The following is a 24,487-nucleotide window of genomic DNA, read 5'->3' as shown; positions in this document are numbered from 1 at the left end:
GCGCAAGCACCTTGGTGAAAACCCGCGGAGCCGAAGCGAGGCCAAAAGGCAACGCCACGAATTGGTAGTGATCCTCCGCAATGGCGAATCGAAGGTACCTCTGGTGACCCTCGAAAATGGGGATATGTAGGTACGCATCCTTCAGATCGATGGAGGCCATGAATTCCCCCGGAACCAGGGCAGCCACCACCGACCGCAGAGATTCCATGCGGAACTTGCGAACCCGCACAAAGCGGTTTAGAGCCTTCAGGTCCAGAATCGGACGAACCTTGCCCTCCTTCCTGGGTACAGTGAACAGATTCGAATAGAACCCCCGAAATCTGTCCCGATGAGGCACCGGGACCACCACTCCCTGAGCTCTCAGGTCCCGCACCGCCAGGTGCAGATCCCGCAAACGCTCCGGAGACAGTTGAAGATTTGAGGGAAAAAATCTGCTCTCCGGCTGAGAGAGAAACTCGATCTTGTAACCAGATCGAACGATTTCCTGAACCCACCTGTCCCGAACACGGGCCAGCCAAGGTTGTAGAAAACCGAGCAAGCGTCCCCCCACCCCAGAACCGGGTGAGGGCGCCCCTTCAGGCCGCACTGTTGTGGGCAGCGGATCCGGATTGGCCGGACTTCTGCTTACCTGTCCACGGCTTCTTTTGAGAGCCCTGACCTTTGAACGGTTTGCCCTTAAAGTGCGGCCGAAAGGCACGAAAGGACCCCTGAGAGGGCCGAAAGGAAGCATACTTCTTACCAGGAGTCGACTTAGCCTTCTGGGATTGGGGCAAGAGCGTGCTCTTACCACCCGTGATCCCCTTTATTAGTGTATCCAAGGATTCACCAAAAAGGCGAGAACCGTCATAAGGAAGATTGGCTAAAGTCTTGCGAGAAGATTGGTTTGGTTGAAGTGTTGGTCGGTGGACCAAACGGCGAGACAACACCGCCACACCGTGTACACGTGCGGCCAACGGGACCATATCCAAGTCCGCATCGCACAAATACATGACACTCTGATGGATTTGATCCACCATGTCCAATGTCGCCTGCGGGGCTGAGTCAGCCACCAAAACGCGTCTAAGCACCTGCGTCCAACTCGCGACCGCCTGGGCCGCCATAAGGGAAGCAAACAGAGCTTTCAACATAGAACCCATAATAGAATAGGTATGACGGGCAAGAGACTCCAGCCTCTTGTCCGTGGCATCCCGGAACACCGGGGTATCCTCAGCAGGAATCGCAGTGGACTTATTCAAAACCGCGATCGCGTGATCCACCGGAGGTGGTACACACCAACGCTCGTCAGTAGCGGGCGTGAAAGGATAACGCAATTTGAACCTACTGGGTACAGCAAAAGGCTTGCGGATATTACGCCATTGTTCTTTAACAGCGTTTTGAAAATCATCCGTGCAGGGAAAAACCTGCGATGTTTTGCGCCGTCTCTTTGTCCCATAAGCTGCCAAGGCAGCAGGTGGACACGGTTCATCCTGCAAGCGCAGCGTATGCTTAATAGAAGCAACCATTTCATCCATGAGTGCAAGCTCTTCAGACGAGCCAGGGGGAGAATCATCCACCCCTTCAACCTCAGCCTCCACCTCGGACCCCACAAGATCCAGGGAGGAACGGGACCCTGATAAGGAGACCCCGGCCACACCAGCCCCTGCACCATCACCCTCTGAACCAGAGGAAATTGAATCTCTGGACCTTTTTGTGGATTGAGCAGCCACCAGCATTTGCACCTGTGCTGCCAGATTAGCCACAATCGCAGCCAAATCCCCCCCTGGGGGGGAACAGCAGTCCCCTGACTACCCATCAATGTGGTAGGAAATTTGCCCTCCTGAGAATCCATTGCCCAAAAATTATTGCTGGGCAAGAAGGGGTTAACTGCCCCTTTAACAAGCACAGCGAGCGCAGCCCATCGCACACACACACAGCACAATTGAGACCCCCACAGGGAAGACACAGAAGCCAGGCAATGGATAAAGGAAGATCAGAAGGTAAAAACCTGAAAGAGACCTCGCTGTAGCTGCCGCCGCGATCGTGCACACCAGGAAAGAGGAAGTGATGCAATCAGGGCGCTCCGTGAAAGCCTATGGAAGGCTACAAGAAAATGGCCGCCCGCAGTTAAAACATGCGGCCGGGCGAGTGCAGGCAAAATGGCGCCGTTTGGCGCCGAAACCGCCGCTCCCCCACTACAGTGATGCATTAACACCGCCCATGCAAAAAAACATGGCGGATCGCCGTAGCGATCGCTGTAAAGTGCCCCAACATGGTCAAAAGCATGTCCCACAGCACACAGCCTTCACACATACACAGGCTGACACAGACAGTGCAGCCCAGCCCCCCCTCCTTATGCCCACAGCATGCAGCCAGAGAGACAGGGAGAAACAAATCCACAGTGTGAACACAGGCAGGGTAACACAGTCCCAGACTGACAGCCCTCCCAAAACAGACAGGTCCCCACATAAATACACTTACCTCCACGGATGGCGTGGGGAACCCGCACAGGCGAACAAACCGCTGCACACAAGGCAAGGAGAGTCGCATCCAGGACGCAGCACAATGGTGGGTTAAGAAACCGCACAGCGTCCAGTGAGGTAGCCACCTCACCAAGCATCCCTGCACCGAACAGGGATGGGTCGTTCACTGCGCCAGGAGCGATACCTGACTGAACGCTCGATGGCAGGCTGGGAAGCCACCGACCCACAACCTGCGACCAGGGGGATCAGCCCGAGACCCAGCCCGCACGAATCCTCTTCATCAGAAGAACTAACTAACGCTGAAAAAATAACAGCTAAGTACAGCAAGAGAGAAAACTCAAACAAAAAATCAAAAAAGAAGAAAGAGTCTGGGGCACAAAGCCCCAGCACAGAGAGAGCCAGCCACTCCCGACAAGCTAGACATTGAAACTGGAGTATGGATACAGGAAGTAGGAGGGTATTGACTGAGGGGACCACCCCCTGGGGGTGGGATGTGTTAAAACTTTTATATTAACATATTCTGTTGCCTAGCTACTCCTTCGGAGCAAAGTCTAATACCCCCATTGTGACGAATATGAAGAGGGCGGCGACTGTCGGAGGACGTAAGAGAAATTATTGTTCTTACTCTGATGTTCGTGGCGATAGGCCACACGTGTGGCCTGACTGCAGGTTACATACATGTACGCACCCTGGGCATGCGTTTACGTAGGTGTACGGGGGTTTTAGCAATTTTAGGGCCAGCCCCGATGTGATAGTACTGGGTAGGTGACAAGTACTCTTTTTGGAGACATTAGGGGTCCAATAGACCCCAATGTCTCCCCTGCCCTTCACACCATTGGCTTGGCTAGAGGTGTCCCCTGGCTGTACTGGCCAGGAAAGTGTGCATATGAAATTGCAAGTGACACTTCCGGTGTCATTGTTTGCATGTGAGATCGAGGCATGGATTTGCCTTGGTCTTACTCCAGTCTCTCTCCCCCCGCTGGCGGAGGTGTTTCCGAGTGTCGGTAAGCGCTGGACAGCCCGGGAACCATGGGGAGGAGGGCGAGGGGATCTCTCTTTGGACGCCCCAAAGAGATGAACTGGTTAAAGATCTGAGGTAAAATAGCTCATAGCGTTTCTTAAAACGTTTTTTTGCAATTCACAAAAAAGCTACCAAAATAAGGCCTGAGTTATTTCATCAAAATGTGAGGTACTGATCTCATGAAACCATTTGGTATTTTCACATATGGCGGGAGATCCAGTGGAATGGATACAGCGGAGAAGAATTAGAACCCCTTGTCAGTTGTTAGTGCTAATATCGAGGTAAAATGGTTTAAACCGTAGAAATATAAAATATACCAACTCACTAAGTCAGTGTGATTGATCCCTGCAGCATATATATTCATACAAAAGAAAAAAGATGACTAGAATACCAGCCAATAGGAAGCTGCATTCACAGGACACACGTGGTATATCAAACACAACTAAGTTAAATTAAGAACAAAATATTTTTAGAAATGTCAAAATCTGAATAAAATTAGTATCAAAAATCACACACACACACACACACACACACACACTATAATATATATATATATATATATATACACACATATACACACATACATACACACACACACACACTATATATATATATATATATATATACACACACACACATTATATTTATATATATATATATATATATATATATATATATACACACACACACACACACACACACACACACACACATTTTATATATATATATATATATATATATATATATATATATATATATATATATATATATATATATATATATATATATACACACACATACACACATGCATACACACATACACTCTTCTTCCGCCAATAAAAGACAACAACCTTGTCCTTGTGGAGATTTTCCTTCACTTTGTTTCATAGCCAAAAGAGGAAGTGAGAGGAAATCTCTACAAATTAAATAAATCCCTTGGGGACCCTCAGGTCACCAGAACTAGTATCCTTATTGGAAGATTTCCCCTCTATTACTTTTCTGCGGAGACCCCAACATTTGGGATTTTATTTCATTTTCAATGATGATAATAGTAAACAGGACAAATAGAGACAGCGAATCTCTGTAACGGGGACACACACCGCCATAAAAATCTGACAAGAGTTCTAATTCTAATCCATCTCCACCATAACCAAAACTAAAAAAATAAATAAAGTTCTCCATATCTAATGATTCCAGATTTAGGTTTCTATGCATTACTGCTGAGAACCTGATACAAAAAAGGAAGAGATGACTCAAAATTGAGTGAATTGACTTTTACGCTGTTTTATGGAGGTATTTACCCAGTGTTTTTGCCTTTTGGAGGTAAATATCTCATAAGGGGATAGTGAAGTGAATTTTCATTATCTCATGAGAGAAGTACAAAAAATGTGTCACGCGATTCAATTATCATATGAGATATTCAAGCCAATGACTCCCGCTGCCTCCGTGTCCTGTGAGGAGAGCACAGACAAGTGCCGCTACGGGCTGGATTGAGATAGGACTCATGTAAGTATATAGGGAGGTGAGGGGGGTGAAAAATACTGGAGCATTTTTAACTTACAAAGGTTCTGGTTATAGAGTTACTTTAACTCCCCATAGATTATCAAGTGATTATAAAATCTTTTTTTTTTTTTCTTTTAAAACAAACATGTTATACTTACCTGTTTTATGCAGTAGTTTTGCATAGAGTGGCCTGGATCCTCTTCACCCTCCAAAGTACTTAATATCACTTTAAAGAAAATTTTCCATGCGGCTTCCCCCGTGTTGCCCCACCCCCCCCCCACCCCGAGGTACTGCTGGCTTCCCTCCTCTCCCCCCAGCTGCTGCGGGGGATGTTTCAAGATAGCGAGTGGGAGATGGGTGTAGTAAATCTGTCATTAACCGGCACCTTTCTTTTCTAAATGAACACACACACTGTGTTCATTCATATCTGAAGCATACTAAACTGTTTACTACGCTTCAGTTCGTGAATGAACAAGGCGGCACTCGGAACAGAGCACTTATCATTCATTCACTGCCCCGTACAGCTGAGGCTCCAGAGAAACGCATGCGTGTTTGAGCTTTGGGGTGCACACCATAATGCAAAAGGCTGTGCACACCTATGATTGAAACTATAAATTTATAAACTGCGGCACATGGAAATACTTCAAACTGCCAAGATATGTTTGCGGGTGACCACAAATGTGGCATTTGCTTACATTTTCTCTATAATTTATTCTTAGGGCAATCACGGATTGTAATCTACCAACTACAAGCATGTATTATCCCTTAAGTAGCAGATCCACAGGTTTATAATCCCACAGGGCTGTGAACTCCCTCTGTGGACTTCTGAGTTTCCTATGCAAGGTATATGTCCTTATGACCACAAATGTGGTGTTTCCTGGTTCGCAGAGGTCATTTACTATGTTCTGATCTAGGCAAATCACAATATAAAAGGCCATACTAAACAGCCTGCACATGAGACTGCTAGGAAGCACATGAGGTAGTCCAACTCTAAGGCTGCATACAAATCTGAGCATTGCTTTTTTGGGAGGTTTTTTTGGGGCGTTTTTGTAGCGTTTGTAAAGCGTTTTCAAGCTTTGCCATTTTTTTAGCCAAGAGAGAAAAATACCATCCGTTTCATCATTTGTTGCTATGTTTTTCAGTTTTTCATCTACGTTTATTATTTTAAGTTTGCCTTTTATAAGGAGTTAGGCTCGGTTCACACTGGGCGGCTTCAAAGTGGCCAGAGTCTGAAGCCGCCCAGTGCAGCGCAACTTCAGCGTAGCTTGCAAAGACTTCTCTAATAGAAGCCGCTCCGAAGTCACCCCCAAATAGTGCAGGAACCTTTTTCTAAGTTGGAGCGACTTGAGTCGTTTATTTTTATTATTTTATTTCAATTTTGCATTTGAGCAGAAAAACGCTCAGAAATGCGTGACAAAACACACTAAAATCAACTAAAATCAAGCGTTTCCAGGCGTTTCCATGGAACAAAAAACACGCCCAATTTGATCTACAAAAGAAAAAAGCTCCAGAACTTCAGACGACTTGTATTCGGGATGCGAACCATCTCCATAGAGAATAGATTTTTTTTCTCCTCCAGTGTTTGGGAGCTTCAAGCTTCAAGGAGGTGTGAATGGAGCCTAAGAGCTTGTTTACACCAGATGCATTGGAGCTACACTGACCACTATTTCCACTGCATAGACAAGGCAAAATGCTTTGTTTCCAATGTTGTCAAATCACATCACAGCTTTGCACTACCTTTTTGTCAGTGCAGCAGGTAGCCACACAAACCACCACATTACAGCACCACTGCAGTGAATAGATCTGTATTGAGAGAACACTTATTTCAATAAAGTTGTGCAAAACAAAAAAGAAACTACGATGTACGGGGATCAGCGCACTGTCATCGTGTCCCACAGCACACGATATATGGATGAAAAGGACGTTACAGGATTCACTAAAACTCTCAAAGTCATGTCAGTACTGTGGAAAAGTGTTCAATACATTTTTTAATGGATGGCAATGTATCCTCTACCTTCTCTCTATGGTCCATCCACCATGCACACTCCATTACACTATCAAACTTGTGCAATATTATAAAATAAAAATAAAAAAAGAAGGGCAGGGGGTATAGAGCAAGGGAGTTCACCTTTAACTATCACAAGTTGATGATTGAGGTATCTCAGTTGCCGTTCACTTTCTTCCAGCTTTGCATTGAATTCTTCAAGTTGCCTTCCTTTTGCTTTGTAAAGAACTTGTAATTGTACAAATTGCATGTTACCAGAAGTACCTAAAAAATACAACAGCAACATTTTTACTATCAATTCACTATAAAAGTTATGCGTTATACCTGGGAAAACTATATAAATTTCTTACAATCCCCAGTATCCAGGAACTCTTTTTGAAGGTCTTCATAATGGTCAAGTCTTCTTGCTGCATCTGATTTTACATCTTTATGAGCCCCATTTATCTGGTATGGGTTGTATCGGACTGGGATAGAGTCTTCAGGATGGTCGCCATTTCCTTCAGGAGCAATGTACATCTATGGCAATGGAGGAACACATTAAACCAAACCATCAAATTATAAATCTTGTAATTGATAAACTAGTAAATTATGGACTACATGCAGCTGTTTGGGTGAATCTAACTTAAATAACTGTTGTGTTACAGTGTACAATGCGTGTTTTATTTTCTTTAGACCCTCTTCACACAGGTGGAAGTACCTGGCGTCTCTCTGAAAACTGAGATGCGGTTTTCAGGTGCGCAGGAGGCACCCCCTTTACCGCTGAAGGGGGAGTTTGCGTAAAAGTGGAGTTCCAGTTGTTCTTAGGTTTATTAAAAGCCAGCCGCAACAAAAAGTGTAGCTGCTGACTTTTAATAAACACACACTCACTTGTCTCACCATCCAGCGATGCGGCCATCCGAAGCCTCGCTCCTCTCTATCGCCTCTCCCCGGCATTACAAGTGTGGGCACCTGGCTGTCACAAATTCACTGTGCCTTTGCAGTGGCTGGGTAATCTTCTGGGACCTGTGACGTGTCCCAGAAGACTGCAGGGAGGGAAGGGGAGAGAAGTTTTGCTCAAGCTGCCTAGGCGGTCCGAGCGGAAGTGGGAAACTGTCAAAACTAGGTACCCGATCCCCCACCCAAAAAAAAAAAAATAAGACATGCCAAATATGACATGTAAGGGTGAGGAGTGCTTAAAGCGGAAGTTCCACTTTTGGGCAGAACTGTGCTTTAAAATGCTGTACTGCAAGCACTTGGCTCTCAGATGCAGCACAGCCAGTTTCACAGGCAGCATAGTGTTAAAATTGCAATTCAAATAGCAGCTGCAGCAGTGTGTACTCACCCAAGTGGCTGCCATGTTCATTTAGAGGTGGGTGGTCAAGAGGCAGCAAAAACCCCCTCCCAGTGCGAAAGAAGCCTTCGGGTAAAGGTAAAAGCTCATGCCACTCCAGCATCTTTTATATTCATATTAAACATCAGATTAAAGTAGGCAGGCCATAGATTATGCAATTTTCTTTCCTTCCACTACATGTTGATGGAGGAATCCCTCCTGTAGGGCTATTGTGTTCTGCTGGTGGGGAGCCTTCCCCTCCTGTAGGTGGGGAGCCTTCCCCTCCTGTAGGTGGGGAGCCTTCCCCTCCTGTAGGTGGGGAGCCTTCCCCTCCTGTAGGTAGGGAGCCTTCCCCTCCTGTAGGTAGGGAGCCTTCCCCTCCTGTAGGTGGGGAGCCTTCCCCTCCTGTAGGTGGGGAGCCTTCCCCTCCTGTAGGTGGGGAGCCTTCCCCTCCTGTAGGTAGGGAGCCTTCCCCTCCTGTAGGTAGGGAGCCTTCCCCTCCTGTAGGTAGGGAGCCTTCCCCTCCTGTAGGTAGGGAGCCTTCCCCTCCTGTAGGTAGGGAGCCTTCCCCTCCTGTAGGTAGGGAGCCTTCCCCTCCTGTAGGTAGGGAGCCTTCCCCTCCTGTAGGTGGGGAGCCTTCCCCTCCTGTAGGTGGGGAGCCTTCCCCTCCTGTAGGTGGGGAGCCTTCCCTCCTGTAGGTAGGGAGCCTTCCCCTCCTGTAGGTAGGGAGCCTTCCCCTCCTGTAGGTAGGGAGCCTTCCCCTCCTGTAGGTAGGGAGCCTTCCCCTCCTGTAGGTAGGGAGCCTTCCCCTCCTGTAGGTAGGGAGCCTTCCCCTCCTGTAGGTAGGGAGCCTTCCCCTCCTGTAGGTAGGGAGCCTTCCCCTCCTGTAGGTAGGGAGCCTTCCCCTCCTGTAGGTAGGGAGCCTTCCCCTCCTGTAGGTAGGGAGCCTTCCCCTCCTGTAGGTGGGGAGCCTTCCCCTCCTGTAGGTAGGGAGCCTTCCCCTCCTGTAGGTGGGGAGCCTTCCCCTCCTGTAGGTAGGGAGCCTTCCCCTCCTGTAGGTAGGGAGCCTTCCCCTCCTGTAGGTGGGGAGCCTTCCCCTCCTGTAGGTGGGGAGCCTTCCCCTCCTGTAGGTGGGGAGCCTTCCCCTCCTGTAGGTGGGGAGCCTTCCCCTCCTGTAGGTGGGGAGCCTTCCCCTCCTGTAGGTAGGGAGCCTTCCCCTCCTGTAGGTGGGGAGCATTCCCCTCCTGTAGGTGGGGAGCCTTCCCCTCCTGTAGGTGGGGAGCCTTCCCCTCCTGTAGGTGGGGAGCCTTCCCCTCCTGTAGGTGGGGAGCCTTCCCCTCCTGTAGGTGGGGAGCCTTCCCCTCCTGTAGGTGGGGAGCCTTCCCCTCCTGTAGGTGGGGAGCCTTCCCCTCCTGTAGGTAGGGAGCCTTCCCCTCCTGTAGGTAGGGAGCCTTCCCCTCCTGTAGGTAGGGAGCCTTCCCCTCCTGTAGGTAGGGAGCCTTCCCCTCCTGTAGGTAGGGAGCCTTCCCCTCCTGTAGGTGGGGAGCCTTCCCCTCCTGTAGGTGGGGAGCCTTCCCCTCCTGTAGGTGGGGAGCCTTCCCCTCCTGTAGGTGGGGAGCCTTCCCTCCTGGCAGAACACAATGATTCGTGTTGCCAGCTACAGCCAGAGGAAATAGACCGACTGAACTAGTTGAATTTTGATTCATGTTTTGTCAATTTTACTGAATATTTCTTGCACTGCTTCATTTAAACCAGAATGCAGCCTATTGTACCATGACAGTGTGGAACTTTTATAGCAACCACAGAGGAAAACTAAACATTTCACACACCAAATATGACCAAACCTGTTTCTGCTGGTGATTGGCATCTGAAAAGTTTTCACCAAGCTGATATCCACCATTGGTGTACGGCTGAAAGTCCTCGGGGAGATGATACAATTCACCTGTGGAATGTTCAGGTCCATCATAATGATTATCACTGTGGAAGCTTCCCACATTGGACTCCTCATTTCCATGCTTTCTGTAATTGTTATATTTATCTGTGAACATATCTTCATTATCAGCGTGTTGAGCTCCCCACCCACTGCGCGTTTCATCTTCTCCAGCTTCAATTCTCAGAGGTCCAATTTGCTGCTCCATATACTGTGGAGCAACTGCTTTACCTGGATATTGCTAAGGGAAAAAAAAAAAAAAAAAAAAGTATTCAGAACAAGGTTATCGCTGAATTACAAAAGTCATAGCAAGTTAATCAAAGACGAAAAAAAAAAAAAAAACCCTTACATTCTGGCGGTCAGGCATTCTTCCATCATCTCCCCACTGTGTTTCTTGGTGCCAGGGTTCATTACTTGTAAAAAAAAAAATAGAAATTAGGAAGTAAACCGTTAGTTCTGCCATATTATGCATTATTTATTATTCATGCATTGAAGATGACAAAGTAGAAGTGTCCATTCACACTACCGCGACTTGTCAGGAGACTTGTCAGCCTGACAAGTCGGGGTCCATGCAGTGCTACAGGACCCGTTCTAATAGGAGCGACACAAGTCGCTCCGACTTAGAAAAAGGGTCCTGTACTACTTCGGGGCGACCTCAGAGCGACTTGCATAGACATTCATTATATGAAGTCTGTCCAAGTCGCGCCGAAGTCGCGGTGCACGTGACTTCACAGGTCGCCCCCAAAGTCGGAGCAACCTAATGTGAACCGGCACTTAAGGTAAGAGCTCTGATAAATTGAAAACAACCTGTTATGAAGGTTCAGATCCATTCAGGGGCGATGGACGCAGCATAAGGCTTATTAATTAAGGCAAAGTGAGGTAACCAATGGCATCGAAGGCAGGCCATAGGTGATGCGATTTTCTCTCCTGCAATCACAGGTTGCAGGAAAGAAAAATCACTTGATTCCCCCATCAACAATGACTGTATGAATGAATCCCTCCCATGGAGCCATTGTGTTCTCCTGGGGTGGGGCTGTCCCTGCCAAAAGAAAACACAGTGATTTTTGCTAGCGGCTATGGCTGCTGGCAATAATCGCATGTAAAAATTTGACATGCTGGTTGTACCTAAATCGATTTTGTTAATTGATAATCGACTTGGTTAGAATCAATCTGCCCATAGATAGGTCGAATCTTGGCTGGACCCTGCTGAACCGGCCGAGATTCGAACCATCTATGGTCGGCTTAACTGCCCTACTGATTAGGCCTGTAGGTATTTAGATGTCACTATAAGCATACAAATAATTTCCCATTGGTGCTATGTGTAACCTAATCCAAGAGTCTTTAGAGTGCACAAAACACAAGGAATAAAACCAACTCCAACCAAAATACTTTCTGGATTAGGAGGCACCTGAGAGTTTCTAATTCATCCATTCCGTGCAAAATAAAAAAATAAAACATTTTGACTGGCCTTCTACCTTAAAGTGCAAGTTCCCCTTTTCAGAAACTAATGGGCCATACACACTAGAAGATTTTCTGAAAACTTTTTTCCTTTAGATTTACCAAAACCATATAATAAGAGGTCAAACTTAAACACTTTCAATTTGTATGCGATCTGGCAGGCCCTTGCACTACATAGAAAAGGTAAATCTGAAGGAAAAAGTCTTCAGAAAATCTTATAGTGTGTATGGCCCTTAACACCATACACCCACCCCTGGTCTCTGCATCACTCTGATCTGTCCTGGAAGGGCTGCAGAAAAAAAAAAAAAAAGGGGCAGGGATTTCATATCCCCAGGATGCTGCGCCAGCCGCATGACAGCTCATCAACCAAGAAGGAAGGTATGGGGGGGGGGGGGTGTACGGTGTACGTTCACCTTTTCATTTTGTCTGAAAAGGTGAACTTACACTTTGAAAGATCAGTAAATTACATTGGGAGGGGGAAGGGCTTCTTCACCATTAAAAAGTCATCCCTATTGTACTTTGATGGAAACGCAATAAAACTTTTACCTATTTAAAAATATAAATTAAAAAAAAAGGAAGTAATCCTTAAACAATGGTTGATCATTTCCTGTCCAAGAAAATCCGATCAGGAGTCTACCATGAATGCAGATGCACATGCTTTTATAAGATGAACTTACAGGTCTATGCACTTGCTGTACAAGTAAAGACTATAGGTTTGCTGTCCTACTACAATCTCCCTCCTGCTCCTTATATCTGCTTAATCTGATGGGTGGCTTCAATGATCAATAATTAAAAAGAACAGATCAAAAAGCCAACTTTCTAAACTGAACTTGCTTTTTGCATACCAGAGTGCCCTGGAGCCCTACAGGTACAATTATATAAAAAAAAGTAAGTGCAACCCATGGAAACTGGACTTTTCCAACATATCTGAACAGACAAACATTTAGATCTTGACTCTAAACACTGGCCATAAATAAATTTTATTTTGTTCACCAGTGGGCTGAGCAAAAAAGAACAAATGGATTTCACCATCCACATAAGCAAGATGGATAGAGGAATCTTCCCCGCTGGAGCATTGTAATCTGAAAGCGGGACGTCTCCGATTGGCTGCAGCCAGCTGATTAAAAAAAAAAATAATAATAATAATTTCCAAACAAGCCCGGCCTAATTTTGATCCATCTATGGTCAACTTAAGGGCTTGTTTACACAGTATTGTTTTTCACAGAAGCAATACTCCTGCCTCCCGAATTGGTTTCTTTTTTTCTTGTTTTTGATCAGCCCAATTGGATCTTTCAATGGGAATATTGCACCGCAACCACAAACCTAGCGCTTGGCTCATGGTTGTGGCATGGATTTACTTGAATAGGTCACATTTGGCGGCAGTATTGCTTGGGAAATGCGATGTTGGGGTGGGAATAGAATAATTTGTGCCGCACCTCAAACTATCGTAACATGCGTAAAACTACCTTGCAGCTTAAGTGGGGTGGTAGAAAAGCTGTCTAAAATCTTCTAATTTAATGAAGATGTGTTAAAGTTAAAAAAATATTAATAGAAAAATAAGGTATACCCCTACAATTACAACCAATTAGAATCAGGTGTTATAGTGGTTGTATGCATTAACCACTTAAGCCCCGGAAGATTTTACCCCCATTCCGACCAGGGGGTATTTTGCGATTCGGCACTGCGGGATTTTAACGGACAATTGCGCGGTCGTGCGACGCTGTACCTAAACAAATTTGGCGTCCTTTTTTTCCCACAAACAGAGCTTTCTTTTGGTGGTATTTGATCACCTGTGCGATTTTTTGATCACGCGCTATAAACAAAAAAAGAGCGTCAATTTTGCAAAAATAGCAATATTTTTCACATTTTTTTATATGAAATTCCCCCCAAAAAAATGTAAAAATCAAAATTTTTTAACATTTTCGTTTGTTTTATGCTACCTATGTTTGGTAAAAAAAAAAAAATCGCAAAAAGCGTATTTTGATTGGTTTGCGCAAAAGTTATCGCGTTTACTAACAAAGGGAAAGATTTTTATCATTTTTGTTGTTTTTTTTTTTAACGCGTAATGGCGGCGATCTGCGATTTTTTTTCCGGTACTGCGACATTGGGGCGGACAGATCGGACCCTTGACTGACATTTGTGACACTTTTGGGGTTACCAGTGACATTTCTACAGTAATCAGTGCTATACATATGCACTGTTACTGTAAAAATACACTGGTAGTGAAGGGGTTAACTTTATTTGGGAGGGAGGGGCTGTGTGTATCCCTAGGGGCGTGCTTTCTACTGTGATTGGCTGTGGCTTGAGCTGTAAAGGACACTGATCAACGGATCTACATACTAGATCCGTGTGATCAGTGTCTTTACAGCGAGGAGAATGACAGGTGGCTTGTTTACACAAGCTGCCTGACATTCTCCCTCTCCCCCGCCGATCGCCGAGTGACCGGCGGACATCGGGTCCGCTGGTCACACGTGCGGGGGGGTCCGTGACCACGCGGGAGCGCGCCTCCGGGGGCGCGCGCTCGCTCCCTAGACCCTCACAAGCTAGTGACGTAGCCCTACGTCACTTTGCCTGTGAGGGGCTGACTGCCGACGTAGATCGGCGTTCGGCAGTCGACAAGTGGTTAAAATAAAAAGCATTCTGTGTGCAGCAGCCCCCTCTTACCTGAGCCCCCTCTCTATCCAGCGATGTCCACGAACTCCTCGGCCGTCTGGGACTATTCCTCCTGTTTGGCTGAGTCACAGCAGCGGCACCATTGGCTCCCACTGCTGTCATTCAAACTCAGCTAGCCAATGAGGAGGGAGAGGGGGCAGGGCCGAACCACGGCTCTGTGTCTAAATGGATACATGGAGCTGCAGCTTGGCTCAGGTGCCCCCATAGCAATCTGCTTGCTGTGGGGGCACTCAACAGGAGGGAGGGGCTAGGAGCTCTGAAGAGGCACCCGAGAATAGGAGGATAGGGGCTGCTCTGTGCAAAACCAACTGCACAGAGGAGGTAAGTAGAACATGTTTGTTATTTTAATGGAAAAAAAACAAGACTTTCCAATTACTTTAAAGTATAGGTGCCAATGATTAGAACCTCCTTAGGTTCAGATATCAAGGGTTTGGTATTCTTTTTGCTATTGCCAAGACCAAGAGTTCTGTAAGGTCCTCAAAAACTTATGGATGTCTATGGGTCTAGCAAGAGATTTAAAAAGATCTCTAAATCATTTGAAGTCAATCATTCCATTGTAAAGGAAAATAATTTAGTGTCATAGATTTCAAACAACTGCTAATTTGCTCAGGGCTGGCCAGCTCAGCGATTTCAGCTCAATTTCTATGGGTTGTACTTACTTTTTTTTTTACATCTGTACACTTAAAGTGGAGATCCACCCAAAAGAGGAAGTTCCACTTGTTTGCACCCTTCTTCCCTCCCTTGCCACTTTTACATAACACAGCTCTTACCTTTTTTTTGTAAACTTTATGTGAAGCATAGTGTGGGATTTAAAAAAACATTAATATTAATTAATACTCACCTAGATGGACGCAATATCAATCCAATGCTGCATCTGTACCCAACTGCCTCTACACCGAGAACTGAGCGATCAAAGACCGTCAGTCAGCGGCTCTCTGCTCTGCCCCTCCAGCGCTAGCTGGAGTGCCGGACTGTGGAAGGGCCGCGAGCGTCCGGCTCTCATCAGCGCACAGAAAGGCTGAGCTACCTTCCGATAAGGCACCTGGGCGGATCCCATCATTATTGTCGAGATCCTGCACTGGCTCTGTGACATCAGCCGACAGCGGGCTTTAGCCCATCGTCAGCTGAATCTGGGTCACACCTCTGTGACCGACAGGAGTAGTAGGGCTCAATGAGCTTTGGCCATACATCTCCTTTAATTCATGTCACCGCACAGCAGTGCAGGGCGTCATGCTTGCTGTCCGGTAACCTGCAGTGCCATCTTGCAGTGATGTTCTGCAGCATTTCTGCATTATATCCTACCTCACTGCAGCCTGCATTATAGTGAGAATAGAGCACACAGAAAACGCCAGTGCAGAAAAAAATGGCAGTCACTCATTAAACTTTAAAATGAAAAGTTATTTGACACCGTATACATTGCATAGAATATACCCTGGGGTCTCCTCTCAGAGTTGGAGATGTGTGGGTGGCCATGCGGATTTTCATCACATTTTCTGTACCTGGCCAAATATTAAAACTTTGATTTTGGGCACATTGATCCCCTGCCAGGCTCTTAGGACCCTTGTCAGTCTGCTGCTTTTTTTATGCCCGAAAGGCCATTACCTTGGAGGTGAAAGTCTAAGTAGGCCCCTAGCTTAAAATGTTGAATGATCTAGGTAAATAAAAGTAATACCCCTTTATAAAACAACTTATGAATCTCACGGGTGTTCTCGAACGTTCAACATGGTATAGGCCTTATGGCTAGATTCTCCATGCACATATTATCTGATATTATAGTTATTGGGTGATTGCATCCTCTTATTTCAGGACAAAGGTGATCTGAGAAATCTCAGTGGTTATCTGGGGAAATAAATGCAATATATTTATTAATGTTTGTAATGTGCTGCATCATGGGTATTAGGGATGATAATTCAATTTTTCATTATTACAAAACTTATTTCATAACCGTGTAATCCTAACTGAGCGGAATGGAGATAATTAGAGAGGTTTGTTTTGTTGTTTACCTCGTGCCGGGTTCTTTTTTGTAACACCTAATTCTTTAAAACCAATAAAAAGTATTAAAAAAAAAAACCCTTTAAAATGAAAAAAAAAAAGTAATGCAAAACAAACCTTCAATACAGAAAAATTGCAACCCTTTTGGCTGTGACATTGTTTACCGTATCCAAGTATGTATCTTGTTAAAAATAATGTTAATAAAAAATAAATCCTTACTGTTCTGATAATTCATGGTCACTACAATCACTGTAGTTGGGTTCGGAAGCTGAGCAGAGACTGTCATCAAGCATATCATGGGGAAGGCCAGTTAATAACTGCTGTAACTGAATAGGGAAAAAATACCATTAACAATGCAAAGCTCTGGTACGCAACCAACATTTTAGAGCCAGAAGATGTCCCAGAGAGAACATATAAAAAAAGAAAAAGATATATATATATATATACACACACACACACACACACCCTGTAGGTTACGTCTACCTCATTTCATTTTGCTGGTAAACAAATTATGCGCTATTATTTTACCTATTATCAGGATAATGAAACCTATAATTACACTTACAAATGTGTGCACATAGAGATGCAAGCTGATGTGAAATGTAGGGAAAGGTCGTCTTTAAAGAGTCTGTAATATATTCACAAGTGTCATTATAGATACTCTCATCAGTCTTTTTTTTTTTTTTTTTTTTTTTTTTTAACACTTATTTTTTCATGTTTTTTTTTTGTTTTTGCTTTTATGTACAGCGTTTTCTGTTGCACACATTAGCGTAGATCTTTAAGATTTCGTTTTTAAAAATGCATAAGTGGGAGCTAACAACGTAAAAAAGGCATCATAAGCAGATTTGACTATTGCATACGGTTTTATGTAATTTTTTTGTTCTAGAATCTTGTAATCACCAGTATATCAGCAATCAGACTGGAAAATGAAAGAGCATCCTTGGTAGGTACCGGCAATGGCAGCAGCAGCACCCGAGAGCCGATAGAAACAATCGGCTGCAGTGCTGACATTGCTGGACTCCAGGACAGGTAAGTGTCCCAATATTAAAAAAGTCAGCAGCTACAGTATGTGTACAGTATGTGTAGCTGCTGACTTTTCATTTTTGAACTCCGCTTTAAGCTGTCAGTGCTATATAAAAACATGTAATAAATAAATAGGATGGTTTACAAATATTATCATTCTACAGCGCCACCTACTTAGGGCATCGATTTACAACATGAAGGCAGAAAGTACAGGTACAATACAATACAGGAGGAATCAGAGAGCTCTGCTCGTTCGAGCTTACAATCGGGGAGGGAGGGTCAAATACAAAAAATAACTGTGGGGGATGGGCTGATGGAGAAGATAAATGTACAGTTGTTAGGTGGGGGCAGGACAGGCTTCTCTGAAGATAGAAGTTTTCAGGGATCATCTAAAAGTGGACAGAGTAGGAGATAATCCAAAAGATTGGAGTAGGGAGTTCCAAAGGATGGGAGAGGCTCAGGAGAAGTCCTGGAGGTGATGACAAGGGAGATAGAGAGCAGGAGATCCTGGGAGGAACAAAAAGAACAATTTGGTTGGTATTTTGAGACTAAGCTAGTGATGGAGCTGGGGGCAGAGTTGTGGATGGCTTTGTAAATTATTGTTAGTACTGTATTTTCTGGCGTATAAGACTACTTTTGAACCTCAAAAAAATCACCCAAAAATGGGGGGGTCATCTTATACGCCGAGTATAATATCTTCAAGGTAAACTAAGTATAAGTATTATCGGTAGATGAAAATTAGGGGGGCCGTCTTATACGCCCAGTCGTCTTATACGCCGGAAAATACGGTGTATTGAATTTGTTGGGTGGATGGAAGCCAATTGAGTGATCGGCAGAGAGGGGTGGCAGAGGCTGAGCGGTTGGTAAGGTGGACGAGCCTGGCAGCAGCATTCATGATTGACTGAAGGGGGGTGGGGGGGGGGTAGTCTATGTAAAGGTAATCCAATGAGAAATAAATTGCAGTATTTAAGGCGAGAGATGACCAGAATTTAAACTTTCTATTCAGCCATTTTCTACACTTAGATATGAAACAGATATATTGTGACTGTACTGTCCCTGTATTATAATCCAGGATTTGTATAGAGCCTACGCCTTAGAAAATCCCAATTGGAATTCAGCCATTGTAGCTCAGGCAGAAGTACACAGCAGATGGTGAGAGTAAACGAGTCCCCGGAGTGTTCCCATAGAGGGGGGGACACATGGTGTACATACATTCTACAGGCTGTCCCACCCATCCATATTATATGAGCTCAGTCTTCTCACCAACTGTTCCCGGGCATAGTCCTCCGGGTCATACTCCTCATTCTCATTCTGCTGGGTCTGCAACGCTCCGCTGTCAAAGTCCAGAGACATGGCGTATGATCGGATCTATCTGTACCGACAATAAACTATTGGCGAGGAAATAAACACACACAGAAATTCGTTACCTGGACTGGATGCATCGTATAGTATCAATTTGTACAAATAAATAATAAATACGCCAACATTGATTAAAGCGTAACTCCACTTTTGTTGAGAAAAAAAAAAAAAAAAACCTTCCCCTCTGGGTGATCTCTGTACATTGCAGAGATTTTAACAAACTTTGTTGCAGATTCCTACCTTTTGTTATTCTGAAGAAATCCTTGTTTGTGCCTCTGTGCTGAGTGGGTCTAATGGGAGTGGGTTCATAATTATCTATCAGCTGTGGCAGTTGCAGAGCACTAATGAGGAAATCTGTTGGGCCTGCCTCCCTTTAGACGCGTTCTTATTGGGAGTATCTCACTGAAAATGACATTTTTATTGCAGGGGATGCCATAAATCTGACTTGTATCTTAGGCAGACTTCTGGGAAAATTGGTGAGCCAATCACACAAGCAGGAAATTACGTTTCTGGGGTGTGGTCAGTTTACATTCTGTGTACAGAACAGCTCCAGGTAGCCATATTGCATTGCATTTTCAGAAAAATAAAACAGCTGCAGATGGAAAAGGAAAGGTGATTTTTAATAACATTCAATTACAATATGATTTGTATCACAATTGTATACGCTATATTGTTTTTCTTTATTTGCCGATTTTTTTTCCCGCACGAAAGTGGAGTTACCCTTTAACCACTTACCTACCGGCTGATTCCGACATTACTCACATACATGTAAATCAGCAGATTTTTTTGCTAGAATATTACTTAGAACCTCCCAAACAATATTTTTTCTGAACGCAGAGGCACTGGAGAATAAAATGGTGGTTGTTGCAATTTTTTTATGTCACATATTTGTGCAGCCATTTATCAAATGAAATTTTCAGGAAAAAAAATACACTTAAATGAATTGAAGTTACAATTATCTATAGGCATCTCTTTAGAAGCCTTTACGAGTTACATGTGAGCTCTGGCCCAAGAATTGCTGCTCTCACTCTGATGTCTGCGGCGATACCTCACACGTGTGGTGCAATCATGGTTTACATCCGTGAGCTTTTGCATTTGCATGCGAGCACAGGGACTGGAACAGGGTGGATAAAAATCATAATTTTTTTTTTTTTTAAATAAAAATCTGATTTTTTTTTTTATTTAAATCTGATTTTTTTGATTTTTATCAAATTTATTTTGATAAAATGCTTTTGGAGTAAAAATCTATCTAAAGATAGTTTTCTATTTAACTGCTTTAGGACCGCCCGCCGCAGTTATACTGTGGCAGGCTGCTGCTCCTGCGCGAACCGCTGTAACTGTACGTCGATCGTGAGCAGGAGGCTAGCTCCCGCCCCCGCTCGTCAGTGGGGAAGCCGATGCACGGGGCAGGTGGCTGCGATTGCCGCCTGACACGCGCGATCGCTCCCCGCTGAGAGAGAAGAACGGTCAGCTGTTGTGAACACAGCTGTCCATTCTTCTCCCTGGAATGATCATAGAACCCCTGTGATCCTTCTATATAGGAACACATGTCTCTATGGTCATTTTCACTCTCACCTTGCTGTGTCACTGCCGCATCACCAGCCATCACATTAAAGTGAATGGGACTGTTGGGGAGTCAACAGCGGGTCAGAGGAGGAGCCGCTGCGGGACGAGATGACAGTTGCTCGTTAAAAATTATGATTTAAATCGAGTTGATTTAAGTCAAGCCTTTTTACTGGTGATTTAAATTGAGTTGATTTAAACCAAATCCACCCTGGACAGGGATGCTTTTTTTTATTATTGTACTTTTTTTTTTTTTTAAACTTTATTGCTATGACAAATGGATAAAAAAGACCCTTGTGATAGCTTTGGGCAGTGACAGGTACTCTTTATGGAGACATCGGGGGTCTATTAGACCCCTCAATCTTCCCCTGCTCTTTAAAGCATCTTATCAAACACAGACCGTGTCTGATCAGAGGAATGACAGCACTGAAAAGGAAGTGACAAATTCCAGGTCACTTCTGGCTTCATTTGTCATAAAGGAGACCGGTGAATGGATGTTCCTTCATCTCCTCTGTGCATAGCCGGCCTGAACACTTACAGTGGTGATGGGAGGGGGGCTATAAAAGTGATCGGGTGGCTGTAAAGCCACTCACATCACTTATACTAGAAATCCAATCGCTGGGTGAAAAAAACAATACCAGGATCATGGCTGCAGCTGCAGCCAATGTCATCATTCTGGTATAACTGGAAGCGGTTAATAAAAATGTGCAATTATCAAGGTATTCCATATGAGCCTGAAAGGCATCCGTGTATGGTGGGTGCAACGTTCTGCTTCCTGCAGTCTATTCCTCCAGCTAAGGTCTGCAAGTACCGGAATTTAGACTACAAGGGTTATGGTGACACCATCCTTGGGGGCTTCAATGATATCTGGGAGTCCCTCCACAGTGGTGGAAGATGGGACTTGTAGTCTTCCATTCACAGATCTCTGTGACTGGATGATTTAGCTGTGTGGGCGGAGCCATGCTGAATTCAGCAAAGTCTGTACCAGGGGGCTGTGGGCCCTAATAATGGAAGGAGCATTAAATATGGTCAGTAAGGTGGATGCAAAGTGTCCTCTGATTGGATGAGGTGGAGTGGTAATGTCATGCTCTCCATCTCATCCAATCAGAGAAGGCTTTCTGTTCATTGAGGGAATGAGCAGCATTCTCTGAATGTTTTCCATGCCAAGTAGCTGATCTCCTGTGTTCACAATGCAGCAGGAGGCAGCCACTTGGCATGGGACATGGAAGCCAGTGGGGATGACTGGAGCAGTGATGTCAGTCTCCAGGGGCATCGGCCAGGTATGGTATATATATATATATACACATACATAGTAACACCGATCCAGCCTGGAACAATGGAACTCTGTATAATATATCCATACCTGGAATTCTTCTAGAAAACAATATGTAAACCCAACACTTCATATTCCTGATATGTGACTGCTGTACCATGTACTTGACAAAGTCTCCTGTGCTCTTTGTATTGCTCCCCTTGTGAAATCCCTGCTGTTCCTGCCAGTCCCTCTGCTTTCCTAATTAAAACTGACCACACTAAGCAGGAGATCATAATGTGGTCAGATCTCTAGCTATGCTGGGAACTCGTGTGCTCTCCTCCAATGACCAGACTTGTCCTGACACCCCACCTTTTCACTGTGAAGATTAGTGTGCTGTTGTTTCTCCTCCCCCAGCTCTTATGCAGCTGAGAACAGAGGAAATATGATCACTTATTTAAAACAAAAAAAAAAGGGGGGGGGGGGAGTATTTATAATGTGTTGTTTTTTTTTTTTTATGTATACATAAATGTTTTGCCACTCATTTCTATTTTAAACTGAATGTTTTACAAGGTGATAATTTACCAGCACTTTACCTCCCATCACATTATAGTACCATCCCCTGTGCTGTGATATCACGTGTGTGTGTGGTGTGTGTGTGTGTGTGTGTGTGTGTGTGTGTGTGTGTGTGGTGTCATTAGGAATGAAGGGGTCACAGCACAATGGGGCTGATTTACTAAAACTGGAGTGTGCAAAATGTGGTGCAGCTGTGCATAGAAACCAATCAGCTTCCAGGTTTTATTGTCAAAGCTTCATTAAACAAGCTGAAGTTAGAAGCTGATTGGCTACCATGCGCAGCTAACTTCAGCTTGTTTAATAAAGCGTTGACAATAAATCCTGGAATCTGATTGGTTTCCATGCAGAGCTGCACCACATTTTGCACTCTCCAGTTTTAGTTGGGCCCCTTTCACACTTCTCCTACAAAGTCACATGATAAGTCTTATTCCATGATTTCCAGCGAGTACCGTTCATATCTGTGCAACTTCAAATCGCAACGATTTCAAAGTATTCCCTGCACTACTTTGGTCTGATTTTGATGCGTTTTGAGGTCCAGGCATTGCTTTATGTCCAGTCAAAAATCGCAGTAAAGTCACACAAAAGCGAAGGGGCCTACATCTCCCCCAGTGTGTTCTCTTGCTCTGGGGGGGGGGGGGTGTAGATGACATCACATACCTGTGAGCCCCACACCCCCATCCCCCACTCACTGAGCACTTCCACCTGAACATTTACATGCAATTGTTTGTCCATTGAGAAGCGTTTACATTCCAAAACAAAACATAAAAATGCAGGAAGACCCATGAAGCACCACAATGGTGTACATCGTACTCCCCGACATACATTCCTCTTCTCTTCCAGGTGCCCCTCTACTGCATCTGGTGTAAGCCACAAAACTGACCACACACTATACAATCTGATTGTACAATCAACTTCAGATCTATCATCAACTATGCAGTGCAAGGGCCTTTAGATGTGTCCTCCAATTACATAGAGTGATTGCATAGTGTATGGGCAGCCCAAGGTTGGCCACGCATTATACAATTTTCTTGTTCGACTTCCTTTAGATTTACCTTCAGCTATGTAGTGAAAGGGCCGGCCTGACTGCATACAAATGGAAAGTGTTTAGGTCTGACCTCATATTATATGATTTTGGTACATCTAGGAGGAAAATTGGATAATGTATGGCCAGCCTATGTATTAGGAGGATACACCTATACAATCCAATCAGACAGGCTCATAAAACTATAACGTTGATGCTAGAGCTAAAGTGGACTGTATAGTGCAGGATTGTACAACCAGATTGTATAGTATATAATGCAGGATTGTACAACCAGGTGGTATAGTGCAGGATTGTACAACTAGATTGCATTGTATATAATGCAGGATTGTACAACCAGATTGCATTGTAGAAGATTGTATCATGCAGGATTGTACAACCAGATTGCATAGTATATAATGCAGGATTGTACAACCAGATTGTATAAACAGGATTGTACAAACAGGATTGTACAACTAGATTGCATTGTATATAGTGCATGATTGTACAACCAGATTGTATCATGCAGGATTGTACAACTAGATTGCATAGTATATAATGCAGGATTGTACAACCAGATTGTATCATGCAGGATTGTACAACCAGATTGCATAGTATATAATGCAGGATTGTACAACCAGATTGTATAAACAGGATTGTACAACCAGATTGTATAAACAGGATTGTACAACTAGATTGCATAGTATATAATGCAGGATTGTACAACCAGATTGTATCATGCAGGATTGTACAACCAGATTGCACTGTATACAATGCAGGATTGTATAGTAGAAGATTGTATAGTGCACTCACCTCTCGCCGTCCGCCCCCCACTCTATTCCGGACATCAGCTGCCGATCTGCGGCCCCACAACACATCCACACATCTCCTTCCCTCTCAACAGTCAAAATGGGAAGTAATTCAGCGATTGGTCGGACACTGACGAGAGTGACAACACTAGAGACCAATCAATGGGCAACACTGCACTGCTTAACTCCTCCTACCGAAGCTGATAGGTGGTGGCGGTCGGCAGTAACCCAGCCTAGCACGTTCAACATAGCGAGCAAGGTTTGGTTGGTTTGTACAGCCAACAGCCTCTATTCATTCCGCCAGAGGGCGGGGCAGTGGCGGGATGGGCAGCGGGAAGCCTGTGCGGGGCGCTGATTGGCTGAGACGCGGTGTTCCGTCATTAGTAGGAGAGTTGTCAGTATGACAAGGAGAGTGCACGGGGTACAGGACAGGTACAATGCAGGTGACACCTTAATATAACACTGTGGGGGGATTCACAAAAAGTGTCTGAGACAAACGTTGTGTCATCTAGAGCCCAGCCAATCAGCTTTTTCATT

General features: G+C 44.7%; 1 protein-coding gene across 1 annotated transcript in view; it reads right to left on the bottom strand.

Annotated features, from left to right (window-relative positions):
* CEP152 (centrosomal protein 152) overlaps positions 1-24,042 on the bottom strand; it is a gene marked incomplete at its 3' end in the record, with an annotated part of 87,018 nt that extends 62,976 nt beyond the window's left edge. The window contains exons 1-7 of the mRNA XM_082254674.1: positions 23,955-24,042; positions 18,637-18,761; positions 16,570-16,676; positions 10,577-10,640; positions 10,142-10,468; positions 7,339-7,504; positions 7,112-7,252 (exon numbers count right to left, since the gene is read on the bottom strand). Coding sequence (XP_082110800.1) covers positions 7,112-7,252; positions 7,339-7,504; positions 10,142-10,468; positions 10,577-10,640; positions 16,570-16,676; positions 18,637-18,726 — 895 coding nt within the window. The 5' untranslated portion in view covers positions 18,727-18,761; positions 23,955-24,042. The remainder of the gene's footprint in view (positions 1-7,111; positions 7,253-7,338; positions 7,505-10,141; positions 10,469-10,576; positions 10,641-16,569; positions 16,677-18,636; positions 18,762-23,954) is intronic.
* Between the last annotated feature and the right edge of the window lie 445 nt (positions 24,043-24,487).

The sequence above is a fragment of the Pelophylax lessonae genome (genome assembly GCF_965119305.1).
Source record: "Pelophylax lessonae genome assembly, chromosome: 4".
In the NCBI taxonomy this organism is placed as follows: domain Eukaryota; kingdom Metazoa; phylum Chordata; class Amphibia; order Anura; family Ranidae; genus Pelophylax; species Pelophylax lessonae.
This window is presented reverse-complemented; position numbering and strand designations above follow the sequence as displayed.